General features: G+C 39.4%; 1 protein-coding gene across 2 annotated transcripts in view; it reads left to right on the top strand.

The window, feature by feature from the left end:
* Window positions 1-14,307, top strand: part of LOC121438786 (WD repeat-containing protein 7) — a 280,932-nt gene that overhangs the window by 218,454 nt on the left and 48,171 nt on the right. For both annotated transcript variants that reach the window (XM_041639215.1, XM_041639214.1), the window contains 3 exons: window positions 264-413; window positions 970-1,052; window positions 12,116-12,215. In XM_041639215.1, the coding sequence (XP_041495149.1) occupies window positions 264-413; window positions 970-1,052; window positions 12,116-12,215 (333 nt within the window). The remainder of the gene's footprint in view (window positions 1-263; window positions 414-969; window positions 1,053-12,115; window positions 12,216-14,307) is intronic.

The following is a 14,307-nucleotide window of genomic DNA, read 5'->3' as shown; positions in this document are numbered from 1 at the left end:
AAAATTAATGATAATAATAATAATAATTGTGTACTAGGAAGTTGTAGATTTTATTGGACCATACTTACTTAGTTTGCATTATACATAATGCTTATTTGTGATCAAAAAACAATTCCTTACCTACCCTGAGTGATTTGTTTTTACAGTTCTGATGATTTTTTTTATTTCTTTTTTCTATAATAAGTGAAAAATAAACCAGTGCCTAAAAATATAAATCTGTGTAGAGCAGCAATTTCATCTACAGTGTTGCAATTCTTTTGTAGGTACACAGACACACGGCTCTTGCAGCAAACACCCAGTCCCAGCAGAGTATACACACAACAACCTTGGCACGAGCTAAAGGGGAAATCTTGAGAGTCATTGAAATTCTCATTGAAAAAATGCCTACCGATGTTGTGGATCTTCTTGTGGAGGTGAGAATAGCTAGCTTCCAGCACACCTGTGCCTGCATTAAATACTTAAAAACAAATATTTAATAAATTTAAATTTAATAAATAAGAGGTTAAAAATAAGGGAGGAAGAAGGGAAGACCAGAGGGAGGAGGGGAGAGGGAATGTGTCACATAACTGAGATTAGTTACTTCTGTGCTATTGCAATAGGCCTTAAATCCATTTCCTCAAAACTAACATTGATTGCTGTAGCCATTCATTAACCATTCACATGGAATTGATATGTATTAGAATATTTGAAAGACTTTGTTGTCATCAACATCCATTGTAACTAAAGCCACTTCCACTGTGTGCTTGAGTAGTAACCCTACTGTGCACATGAGCACAGTGAGTTTCTACAGACAAGACCAAAGTTAACAGTAGCATCCATAGGCTTAAAATAGCTTTTATTCTTTTTAAGGTAAATACTAATCAAACTATATGGATTTGCATTGACAAAATGAGGTGCAATGGAGGTGCGTTTAAATTTTTAAAAACGAAGCATTTGAAGTTAACTTTCGCTCTGTCTTTCCTCTCAAAGGTCATGGACATCATCATGTACTGTCTTGAAGGATCTTTAGTTAAAAAGAAGGGTCTTCAGGAATGTTTTCCAGCTATCTGCAGGTAATGAAACCTTCAACAACATGCAAAGTAACTGACTTTCAGTAACAAATAATTAACATTTTAGTGAGGTAAATGAGAAAACCAGGTATTAATCATCATTTGATTACTTTCTAGAAAAATTCTGCAGTTTTGTGATAAGAACACAGAAATAATAGAACTAGTTATTTAATGAGTTCATAAAGACATTTTGCAGACGACTTAAAAGTACATTGCATATGTCCTCTCAGTCTACTCAGATTGTTTTTTATGTTACAAAATACCTAGAACACTACTGACTTAGGAAAAAACATACTTTCCAGCAACAGAAATCAGTAGGCCGCCTTTTCACTAGTAAATTATTTTATTTATCTATTTATTTTGCATCCTGTCCACAACCTGCCCCCATCCTTCCCTCCCAGTCCCTACCCCCTATTCCCACCTTGCTGCCCCACTCCAACCCCCAATTTCCTCCTCTCCTTTTCCTTCCAGGAAGGGCAGGTCCCCCGTGAATATCAGTAAAAGGTGGCATATCAAGTTGCAGTATATTTCGAGAATGATGGGAGTCTTTTCACTGCATCCTCTTAATGCGAGTCTATTTCCCCTGTGAAGAAGCAGGAAAAGAGGGCAAGAAAACTAAAACCTTGTGAATGGTACTAAATGAATAAATTTAACTTAGAAGTTCTGTGTTAAATATCACATACATTTATATAACATGGAATGAAGATTGCTTTTGCATCGAAATAGAGTACACTGTGTTTATCTCTTTAATTAAATTTTTGGGTAAAGGTTCTTGTCCCATGAGCCTGACCACCTGAGTTCATTCCTTGGGACCCGCATGGCTGAGTGAGAAAACTAACTTCTACAAATTGTTCTCTAACTTACACACATAATCATTGTCATCGTCGTCATTGTAGTAATCATCATAATTCATACATAGTTTTTGTCTTGTTTTCTTTTGTTTTTCGTGATAGTGTTTCTCTGTGTAACAGCACTGGCTGTTCTGGAATTCACTCTGTAGTCCAGGCTGGCCTCAAACTCAGAGACCCACCTGCCTCTGCCTCTTGAGTTTTGAGATTAACCAATTTTTAATTGGTTCTAAAATGTTTATAGTTTGGAGCACTTTGGGTTTTTTTTGATGTTGTCTGTAGAAATAGTACTTGAATCTGTCATAGGTAATTTTTCTCAGAGCACTCAGCTACTCAAAATTAGATGTAATTCTTTTTCTTTTAAACAAGTTCAGTGACAGCCTCCTTCTCTTTGCGTATTCCTCTAAATACAATGCAGCATAAGCAGTAGTCGGCAGAAAGATTCCTGAGGACAGGGGCGTCAGCATGCCACTTCTCTGGTCGCTTCCTAACGTTTTCGCAACTAGCGTGCTGAATGGCTGATGCTTCGTTTTTCTCTGTATCTATATTTTTCTTATATTCAGTAGAACTTATACACTGTTCTCTCATTTTGCAGTTTGATTCTGCCACCTAGACATTAAAATGTGAGCAAGATTAAATTAGGATGCAGTCATTTTTTAGCGTTGGCTCTTTTGTGTCATTAACCGATTCTGACTACACCTAGTTGTTATTTCCCTGCCGATGCTCTTTTAAAGAGACGCCCAGATGAAAATGGAGATGATAAGAGAGTGGTTGTACTGGGACTTAACTCACTGAGTGCTTGTGGAGTTCTTAAAGCACTAGCCACTGCTATGTAAATTAGCTTCCTGGAGTTCAGTGCAGAAGCTGTTCGCCAAGGGATCTGTTTCCCAGCTTCCCGAGAGCCCCCTCAAGCACCTCCTTAGGTTACTGTTTCTGCTGACATCCATGTCTGTTGACTTAGTCATCCTGGAAAGAGAATGCCGAGATGCCTAGCAGATGTGTTCTTACTGAACACTATGTGTACATGTTTTTCCCCTCTGATTTACCAAAAAGCAATTGCACGTTGTTTAATGATTTAATAGTATCTTATTGAACACAAACTTTGTGTCATGTAGCTATTCTCTGGGGAAGTAATGATAGACTAGGAAACTCTGTGCTCCAGGATGACAGTGACTGATGGGGAGGAGATTGCATTGGTTCTTTGGACTGTGTAGTATGCCTGGTAGACGTCCTACCAGGGGCAGAGTTGGGCAGAAATACAGTGGTCATTTTAGTATATGGAATATAAGAAATTTCAAAGGGAGAATGTAGAAGAATAATGGTGTCTATTAAAAATGCCATCATGAAAATGTCTGCCAGGTAAACAAAGGGATCTGTGCTCTGGGAGAACTGGAGTGATGATTGGAGGAGCAGTAGTGGGTCGTAGGAACGTTTCAGAGAGCTGGCCAGGTGGCCTTTGTGAAAGGAAAAGGTGTGTAGTGCCCTGAAAGGCGGAGTGAGAACCAGACTGCTAAGTGTTTCCAGCCGTAGAAGGATACAGTAAGTTTGGCCATGCCATGTAGTAGGGTGGTTAGGATATAGACTTTGCATAGAAGGATAGAGCCTGTTTATCTTTCTGTTGTAGAACCATAAACAGGCCCTATCCTTCTATGTGAAGCCTGTATTCTTACCACCCCACTATGAACCTTCATCCAGTAACTGATGGAAATAGATACAGATATCCACAGCTAAGCACTGGGCCAAACTCCTGGAGTCCAGTCAGACAGGGAAGAGAGATTATATGAGCAAAGGGGACAGGATCATGATGAGAAAACCCACAGAGCCAGCTGACCCAAGCTAGTGGGAGCTCACTGACTGTGGACTGATAGCAGGGGAACCTGCATAGGACTGAACTAGACCTTCTAAATGTGGGTGACAGTTCTGTGGCTTGGGCAATCTGTGGGGCCATTGGCAGTGAGACCAAGATTTATTCCCAGTGCATAAACTAGTTTTTTTGGAGCCCATTCCCTATGAAGGAATACCTTGGTCAGCCTAGATGGAGGAGGGGAGCTTGATCCTGCCTCAACTTGATATGTCAGACTTTGTTGACTTCCCATGGGAGTAAGATGGGGAGGGGTAGTAGGAGGAGGGGCGGGAGGGGGAACTGTGGTTGATATGTAAAATGAAAAAACTTTTAAATAATTTTTTTTTAAAAAAAAAGTATAGAGCCAAGCCAGGGCTCTGAGTTCCCCACAGAAGACTTTGACCTTATTTAATAAGCAATGGAGAGTTAGAAAAGTTTAAACAAAACATTGAAGCTATAATCATAGATAAGATGTAGACTTTCATTGTAAAAAAAGTACTTATACTTTTTAGCAAAATAAAAAGTATTTTAGATAGAAGAGTTAAAAGTTTATGTTTTCAGAAATGATTTGGCTTTTCTTAAACTATGTTATTATGTAGACAGACCGATTGATTTTCCTTTTCAAGTAAGAAGCTGAATCAGCTCATTTCACCCTAAATGGGCACTTAAACTCTAGTGAAAAATTGCACACTGTCTACTTCAGCACTGAGTGAGCTCATGTTCAAGTGACTCCTCTAAACTTGTGGCTTGTTCTTAGCCTGTTCAGTGAGAACAGCGATACAACATAGAACAGCTTCTACCATAACTTCCAGTAAAATCCTTAAATTAGTAGTTATTTTATACTGTAATTTGATACCAGATGATTAAAGATGCTGCTCCTACTAGTAGCAATACCTCCCATTACTTTATTCCTGTTCCTCACACCTAAAAATCTACTTAGCAGGTTCTTTTGAGGTATTAAAACTTTTCATGTTAAAATAAACCAAAATAGGACCTGGGTGCATTCAGTTGTAGAACAACTTACATGTGTGACTCCTCGGGTTTCATATTATCAAGTAGACTCATGGATATTATAACTCTGGGCTGTCTACCTATATTTTGTAGTACAAAAGGAGAAGTTGATTTTAAGTTTGTTTAAAATAATATAAAGTATGAAACTTTAAGCTGGGTATTGTGGCTCATACCTGTAATGCCAGCACTTGAAAGGTAAAGCCATGAGAATGAGGAATTAAAGCCAGTCCTTATGTAGATAATGAGTTCTAAGCCAGCCCAGGTTATGTGAGATTGTCTCTCAAAAGTCAAAACAACAAAAAGGGCCCACAATATGTTTTATTTTAGTTAGCACAGTTTGGAAAAAACTAAAATAATTTGTAATTAATAGAAGTTTATACTTGCAAAGCATTAAGTCTTTAAAAATATATAAATTTGAACTAAGCATTCATTTTCATATTCAATAGAATAACTTTAGTCACCACGTATTGCCATACCTACTAACCTTGTTCGTCATCACTAGCACATTGAATAGTACAGATGATGATGATGATGATGATGATGATGACAACCAGTCATGCATTTGCCATAAATAGAGCTCACCAAGTGCCTAACCCTCTGCTAAGCACTTTATTAGTATCAACTCATTTCTATTTCATACAACTATAGTAAATATTATTTCCATTTTTCAGATGAAGACACTAATGAATAATAATTTAAATAATTTGCCATGGTTATACTATTAGTAAGTATAGAACCAGACAATGAGGTTTCCATTTGTCAACCATTACATAATACCAAGACATGCCTAGTAATTTTTTTTCAAGTATTATGCCATATGCGCAGCCCCAGAAGCATTTCCTATCTTTTCTTTACCACCCTAGCCATAGTAGGCTATACTATTGTTGGGAGCAGTGAGACCCCAGATCCTGAATTTCTTGTAATCCCCTGATCTGAGTGCCTACAGCTGCTCTGAGCATGAGACCTTCAGGAGTTCCTGATGGCAGGAGAGTGGTTTCTGGTGGGTTTGGCTGGGGCGTGGCTATCTCTATATAATCTGCCCCTGAACACATAAGGGGGCATTCTTGGAGAATTCAAGGATGACCCGTGTCGCTATCTCTCTGTCTGTGTGTGTCTGTGTATTTTAACCTCCAGCCCTTTGCCCGAAGCTCAGTAACTGGGTGCCAGCACACAGAGCGCAGACACGGGGGCGCGGTGCGTGACATACTATAGTACTTCTTTCCCCCAAGGAGGAGCGTAACTTACTCATCAGTCGCTCAGCAAGAAGTATTCATTAACTACTCAAATATGTAAGACCCTGACTGGGAAATAGTGACTCTCAAGCAGAATTCTCCAGCACGACCATCACAGTCTAGGACATCTTCTGTTTTGTCTTTTGAGACGATGCTTTCCACTAGAATTAAGCACTTAGAAAATACTTACTCATGTGTATGCCCCTGTGAAGGGTGCCTTCACTGCAGCCATTTCTCATGTATAAATATTTCAAGCATGTGCACAGTTTATAGGTGTGGAGTTAATGGGGCACATGCAAAGAAGGTCTGTAAAATCGCAGACAGCCTTGTCTTCATCGCAGCTGTAGTGTCGCTGTGACTGGCGGTCTGAAGACCTACTCCTGCCTCTTTCAGACTTGAGGAGTGCACAGCACATGGCGCTCAGAAGTGCTCCATTACATCGGTCCAGCCAAGAGACGTGGGCAGTGGCTTGTCACTTGGACTTCTTGTGCAAGTGAGAGTGACCCATGCTTGCTCCACTGCAAAATAGCTGTCATTTTTTCCATGGAGATTCAGTACCTATGTTGGGAATTAAATCATCCCTTATGGTTTATGGAGAACACATCATGAATGTCTCAATCCTAGTCACTATTCATGTCAAACAAAGGGCTACAATGTTCTATGAGTTAAATTTTAAAGAGATTTTCCTTACATTATAAAGCTTGCATATGCTTATCCTGCAGAGTATAAGCATGGGGATCAATTTTTAAAATATTGCATACAAATTAGAACAAAAGTGCAGTGCCATTTATTTTCTCTCCTGTTGGCAAAAAAAAAAAAAACCAATAATTTTGATGATTCCAAATGAGCGTGACGTTTGGTGAGCATCTTAGGAACTTGGCATTGCCTATCTAAATTTAAGTATGCCTATTATTTGATCTTACTTTAATTTACCTGTCCAGCAAATATCTTCACCTAGTGTACAAAGACCCATGATATTATGTAGCCTATATGTCTGTCAGAAAAAGGATGACTATGTAGTGGACAGCATGCCCACTGAATGCAGTAGAGGTGAGGAAGATGACCTGTGACCCAGGTCACTGATAGAGGAGTACATCCCTACAACACAGGAGCAGACACAGCCCTGCAGGGTATCATGGATGATGCTATTGTACTAAAGGTGGAAAATGAAAACTACGTTTCATTATACATATCATTAACTAGACTACTTATGTTCATCTTTTAAAATTTCAACCTATGCAATTATTTCTAGTCTCAAAAGATGGTTAAGCTATAATTGTCAGTTTTGCTAAGATACCCTGGCTCAGGGCCTTAGCAGATAACATTGTAAATCTGACACTGTTTATCCTCATGAAAAATGAAATTTTTATAGGACCACTAGGCAGAAAGAAAGCATAATTCTCAATCTCTGCTTGACTTTTGGAGGCCATTTTTATTTCTACTATATCTACTTAAATTGTTATTCTAGACCCCATGGAACATTAATTCTTAAAAATTAATATTTAATGTAGTTCACATGCCGTTCATTAGAGGGTAAGCATTGTGTCTGGATCTTAGCCATGTTAAACTTTTTACTATTGCATCTTGCATGCTTGATAAAGTTTTAAGATAGGATGTTGGATTAAAGAGCAATAGGGAAGGGTTGCTGTATCAAACACTGTGGTTCATGGAGATAATTTTCTCAAGATAACCTCGGATTGGGGCCTTAGTGAAGTAGGTGCATGAGTAGCTGAGATAATGGGCCATTGAGATTTTCTAGGTACCAGGAGCAGTAAGACTTAGAAAGGGGAGCACTGTGAGCATATCCAAGTCTGTGCAAGGGGATGGCCATTCCTAGAGCAGAATAAGTAAAAGGAACCCAAGGTGAGGTCCCAGTGGGGCAGGGCTCTGAAGGACAGCTGTGAACAAAAAGCAGTGTGATGTAATTCACGGTTGACAAGAATCATAAGCTGCACGAGGACTATATCCAAAGTCTGGAGCAGCGTCTTTAAACAGTTTGGATAATACCACCTTTACCCCAGCAACAAATGCCTTTTCCATCAATACCCAGATCCGTTCCCTTGCTAATTATGGCTCTGATTGGGCAGTTTCCTTTGAGCCCATCTGGTAGGTAATAAATACTAGGATAACTTGATGTGGTACTTCTGTCAACTTGATTCAGTATAGAGTCACCATGGAAGAGAATCTCAGTGAGGAATCATCTAGAACATGTTTACTGTGGCGTGGCTATGTGGGATTGTCTTGATCACAGTAACCAATGGAAGACCGGGTTTAACTATGGATGACACCATTCCCTAGACTTGGTCACCAGCCGGTATAAGAGTGGAGAAAGGGAGCTGAACAATAACCATGCTTTTATTCATCTCTCTCTGCTCTAACTGTGAATTTTTGTAGCTAGCTCTTTGAAGTTGCTGCCACCTGACTTCCAGATTGTGATGGACTGTGACTTGGAACTGTGGGCGACAGTGAACTCTTTCTCCTCTAAGTTGGTTTTTGCCAGGGTAAATCACAAATGAAACTAGTACCTTAGAATACTTAACAAAATCGTTCTTGCCAGATTACTAATTGCCATCTCAGTGTCTTGGTACCATCACAGTGACCTGAAAACTCAGATGCCAGTTCTAGAAAAACTTGTGACTTCTCTGAGGATGGATGAAGGCAAGAACAATATTAAAAACTATAATGGACTTCTGCCTCAACCCCTTGATATCATCAGAGGTGGGGATAGAAAATACATATCTCTCCATCCCTGGGACTGACAGTGCTCACATGCAGAATTGCTTCCCAAAGAAAGCAGTCTAGAGTTTGGGGGACCCCAAAGGCCTCAGCAGTTGGTATCTTCCTGCAGCAGCAGACTGACATATATAAGATTTTTATTACTCTTTTAAGAACCAGGAAGGAAATTTTAATACAAAACTCTGAGCCAAAAACCAGGCCATGAGACTGTCACTGCCCAGAAATCTTTAAAGTGTGTTTTAGACATGTCAGTCAAGTAGTAAATTACAGAGAGTGAAAAACGCTAGAGCTGTAATATAGGTGCTTTCAAGCAGACCAAAGACTTGATTCCAAGAATAGATTTAATCTTTCTATCGCATAAATAATGGTGTTTGTAGATGATATAGAAGGATGGGGTTGATATCCAAAGCATAAAGATTAGGTAATGTAACAAAACCTTTAGTTTAAGATTCTGTCATCCCAATATGTTTGGTTTTGAAAAAATTTATTTCAAAGGTGATAATATTGTTTTGCAGTAGGATTTTGGCAGTGTAGCTATTAAATTTTTGCAAATAATTGATAAAATATCACTGTAAACTTTAATTTTCTATAGTCATTAACTCCAAAGAATAAATGTTTGTTATAACATGTGAGATACTAAGGTTCATGTTACTATAAGGAGATATAAATTAGACATGGGCATATGTGTGCAGAGATGGATATCGATATTAATACAGATGTAGATACAATGACACCCAGTACTCAGACAGCTATAGTTACTAATAGCAAAACAGCAACTGTTTAAAAACTCTTCTAAAGCATATTAATTTTCAATTAGAAGAACATTAGATTTTGAATATAGATTCCTATTGTTTATTGAGGTAGAATAATAAGCTACTTTCCATGAACACTATGACCAAGTAGTGTCTACCTTCCATAATACTGAAAATGAGGCCCTGGCCTTCCTTCCTCAAAACCCCTGCTGATAGCATTCATATTTGTCTCTCTCAGCCTCTCTTCCTAGAATTACACAATTGTTCTGTATCTTACCTCAAAAATACATAGAAACTTTTCTTCCCAATTTCTCTCCCTTGAAAAAGTAAAAATTGCCTTAAGGTTTCTATGGTGTGATAAAACCCTGACCATAAACAACGTGGTGAGGGAAGGGTTTGTTTCATCTTCCAGCTTGTGCTCTATCATCCAGGGAAGTCAAGGCAGACATTTGAGGAAAGGATGCTGCTTACTCAGTCTGCTTTCTTATACAACCTGGGACCACCTGCCTAGGGTGGCACCACCTGCAGTGAGCTGGTCCCTCCCGTATCAGTTATCAATCGAGAACGTAGCTCAAAGGACAATCCAACGGAGGCAGTTCCTCAGTTGAGACTCTCCTTTCCCAGGTGACGCCAGTTTTATACAGCTGGTGACAACTAAGCAGCACCAGAAGGTTTATTGCATTTGACTTTACATTAGAAAGGTTCCCTGGCTTTCTCAGCCTGCTTTCTTCTTTGACTTGGGACCACAGGCTCCTTCCGTATCATTCAGTAATCAAGAAAATGCTCTATAGGCTTGCCTACAGGCCATTCTTATGGAAGCATCTTCTCAGCTGAGAGTGCTTCCAAAATGACCCTAGTTGATATAAAACTAAACAACACAGAAAGTTTATGGACACAGAGAAGGACACAGCAAATAATATGATTGAGAAAAAATGTTTTCAAATAGAATATTTAGTGTAGCCCTCATCTCCTGGACAACTCACTGAGACCATGTGAAATAGAAAGTCTACTTAAAAGTTTTTGTGACTATAGAAATCATACCCGATTTACCCTTACAATACTATCCTCGCCTGTAGATTCAGCCATATGGACTGGAAATCAGTATGCCAGAAATTCAAATACTTAGTCCACTCCTGAAAACTAACCTAGAAAGTAATGAAAACAAGTCAACATCTTCCAGCCTTCATACCATCTACCCTAGAATTCTTTTATTCAATGGAACAAAAATAACAAATGTGCTTATTCATATTGCCATCACCGTGGTTAGCTAACCAAGTTAGTAAATCTGGGAAGTATACAAGATTTCACAAATTTTCATGATTTTTTTTCTAGTAAATAGCATTCTAAGGTGATTTTAAATTAATGATGAGAATTCAGGAGACCTGCCATCATGTAGATTTTTATATTCTGTGATAATGTATATTCATTAGTTTGGTAACAAGCCATAGGAGGATAATTAAATTGGATATGTGAGTCTTTCAAACCCCTTCTCGCTTCTGCTCAAATAGAAATGTGTACACATGTTATAAAACTGGATTTTCAGCCGGGCGGTGGTGGCGCACGCCTTTAATTCCAGCACTCGGGAGGCAGAGGCAGGCGGATCTCTGTGAGTTCGAGGCCAGCCTGGTCTACAAGACCTAGTTCCAGGATAGGCACCAAAAAGCTACGGAGAAACCCTGTCTCGAAAATCCAAAAAAAAAAATTAAAAAAAAAAAAAACTGGATTTTCACATTTAGTGTTTCGGCCTTTATCCCTTCATGCTTCAAACTCTCAAGTATACTTATGATTATAAATGTTTGCTAACAAAAATAATTATTGCCAAGTGTATTTATGACTATAAAATTATTTGTTGTCAAAAGACAATGGGGATGTTCTATCGGGAACTCACCAAGGCCAGCTGGCCTGGGTCTGAAAAAGCCTGGGATAAAACCGGACTCGCTGAACATAGCAGACAATGAGGACTACTGAGAACTCAAGAACAATGGCAATGGGTTTTTGATCCTACTGCACGTACTGGCTTTGTGGGAGCCTAGGCAGTTTGGATGCTCACCTTACTAGACCTGGATGGAGGTGGGTGGTCCTTGGACTTCCCACAGGGCAGGGAACCCTGATTGCTCTTTGGGCTGACGAGGGAGGGGGACTTTATTGGGGGAGGGGGAGGGAAATGGGAGTTGGTGGCGGGGAAGAGACAGAAATCTTTAATAAATAAATAAATAAATAAATAAAATAATTTTTAAAGACATGGTCTTACTCTGTAGTCCTTGCTGGGCTGGCCTGGAATTTACACTGCAGCCTACACCAACCTGAACTCACCTCAGCCCTCTTGCCTCAGCCTTCCAAGTGCTGGATTTATAGAGTGAGCCGCTAGAGCTGGCCGACAATTCATCAACAGGCTGGTGGTCTCCGTCGGTTCTGTCTTACTTGATTTTTCAAAAGTACTCAGTACTAAAGGGAAACATATTTATAAAATCTCCATATGTTGATTACAGACATATTTATTTAGAAATAATAAAGAAATAAAGGCTTTTATATACATATACATGCATATGTATTAATCTTTGAGTGTATTAGTTTCTGTCTTCCATATGCAGGCAATCTCACCTGGCTTTTGTTTTTGTTGTTGTTGTGAAAATGTTCCATTCAGGTTCTATATGGTCAGCTATTATGAACGGAGTCACAGAATTGCCGTTGGAGCACGCCATGGCTCAGTGGCCCTGTATGACATCCGGACTGGAAAATGTCAGGTAAATAAATCATTGTGACTTCCTTCTTCCTAAAGTTATTGAAGGGAGCGAGAGACCAGCGCTTCACCAGGTGATGGACTGAGCTGCTGGAGCATTATGGATAATGTGTAAGAGATCAATAGTTTAATGAAGGACTCAGAGAATATAGAGCCCCACTGTCTTGAGTCCCCAGGATTGGAGGCTTCCATGATGGAATTGCAGTAGAGCCTGGAATGAGAAGACACTTCTCATGATTGATTTTACAATATATCTCTTCTTTGTCCAGTGTTGTCTGGCTTTCCTACTTCTGACATGTTTCCTGAAAAAACTTTGATGCTACATGTAAGGATGTGATGACTGAGGAAAAATTAATTTTCTGTGTAAGAAAAATGAGATACTTAACAATTCTGCGACAGTAATCTAGTCAGAGTTTATACAACCACAATAGCATTTAATACAACTCTGCAAAATGGATACTCAGTTTTCAATAATAATGTGTCATTTCCCTGACTTTCATACTACATTTTATGACTTTATAACACTTTATTGTTCATGAAAATTTTTTCTTGGCTTTGATCTTGTTTACCTGATTTTCCGGATGTATCCAGTGGAAAGAAGGGGCAGGTATGTTCCCATTTGGGCATGAAGGAAACTGAAGCTCAGTGCCTTCAATCACCCTATTCCAGAGTCACGCCATTGGCTGACAGCAAAGCCAGGGCTAAATTCTACCAAGGTCCTCGTTTACCAGGGTGCTTGATGCTCACTGAGAAAGTGCCATGTCGTACTTTCCCCTGTTTCAGTATAACATTTAGTATTGCTGGTTTCACGCTGTGCAGAGGGAATGGAAGAAAACTGTAGGAGTGTCTAACAGTGTCGGTTATCTCTTCCGTGTAATACACTGCTAATCTAATGCCCCCCTCAAAGTCTCCTTGCTAAACTGCCGTGAAGTAATCCTGAGACAGGATAGCAAGTGCTAGAGGTAAAAGTGTCAGGTTTCAGACAAGTGTAAAGGGTGCTGTTTGAATGCAAAATGCATTTCTCTGTGGATGCCTCTGAGAGTGGCCATTGTGTGTAGAGCATACACCATGGCCTAATTGTTGAGCACTCTAATTGGTGTTTTCTCTTCAGTCTACTCTGATACCATACTGCTTCCCTCTTGGCTCTCATTGAAGACAATGAAATCACTCTGAAGCTTGTTTAAAGATTAAGTTTTGTGTTTTTATATGATTCTTTCAAAAAGGATTCTTCAAACAGCATTTCCAAAATGTTTTTTTTAAAAAAACCTTTATTTGTTTTGTGTGGGAGCGGAGGGCATAGCACATGTGTTGAGGTCAGAGGAAATCTGAGGGAGTTGATTCTCTCCTCTCACAGTGTGGGTTCTGAGGGCCAAACATAGGCTGTCAGGCTTGGCAGCGAGGGCCTTGCCCCTTGAGCCATATGCCCGCCCCAGGATATCTTCTAAGAACTTTCTTATTTTGTTTGTTTCTGTGTTTATTTATTGGAAACAGATCTCACTAAGTATCTCTGGCTGGCCTGGAACTCACTGTTTAGGCCGGGCTAGCCTCAGACTCAGTGAGATCCACTTACCTCTGCTTCTAGTGCTGGCATTGAAGACACGTGACACCATGCCAGGTTTCAATCTAATTTAGTTTTGAACATACATAAAAAATATAACTTTATATATCAGTGGGATACCCTGTCATGTTTTGGTTCATATATACATTGTACAATATTTAAATCAGATCAAATATTTCTGGGTCTTCAAAAGTTGATCATTTCTTTATAATGAAAGCATTCAAAATCTTGTAATATTTTCAAGTGTCTGTTGAACTGTTCTATAGTTAACACAGGTACACAAAGTACCTTTTTTTTTTGTTTTTTCGAGACAGGGTTTCTCTGTAGCTTTGGAGCCTGTCCTGGAACTAGCTTTTGTAGCCCAGGCTGGTCTCGAACTCACAGAGATCCACCTGCCTCTGCCTCTCGAGTGCTGGGATTAAAGGCATGCGCCACCATCGCCCAGCTGCTTCTCACTTCTTTTTAACATAGTAAGCTCTGAACATTTCCTGCCCAACTCCACCCATCCCATCTCAGGTCACCACAGTTTGAAAATTGG

Source organism: Microtus oregoni, unplaced genomic scaffold (genome assembly GCF_018167655.1).
Source record: "Microtus oregoni isolate MIOR12 unplaced genomic scaffold, Mior012 000057F_ref0000458, whole genome shotgun sequence".
Classification (NCBI taxonomy): Eukaryota; Metazoa; Chordata; class Mammalia; order Rodentia; family Cricetidae; genus Microtus; species Microtus oregoni.
This window is presented reverse-complemented; position numbering and strand designations above follow the sequence as displayed.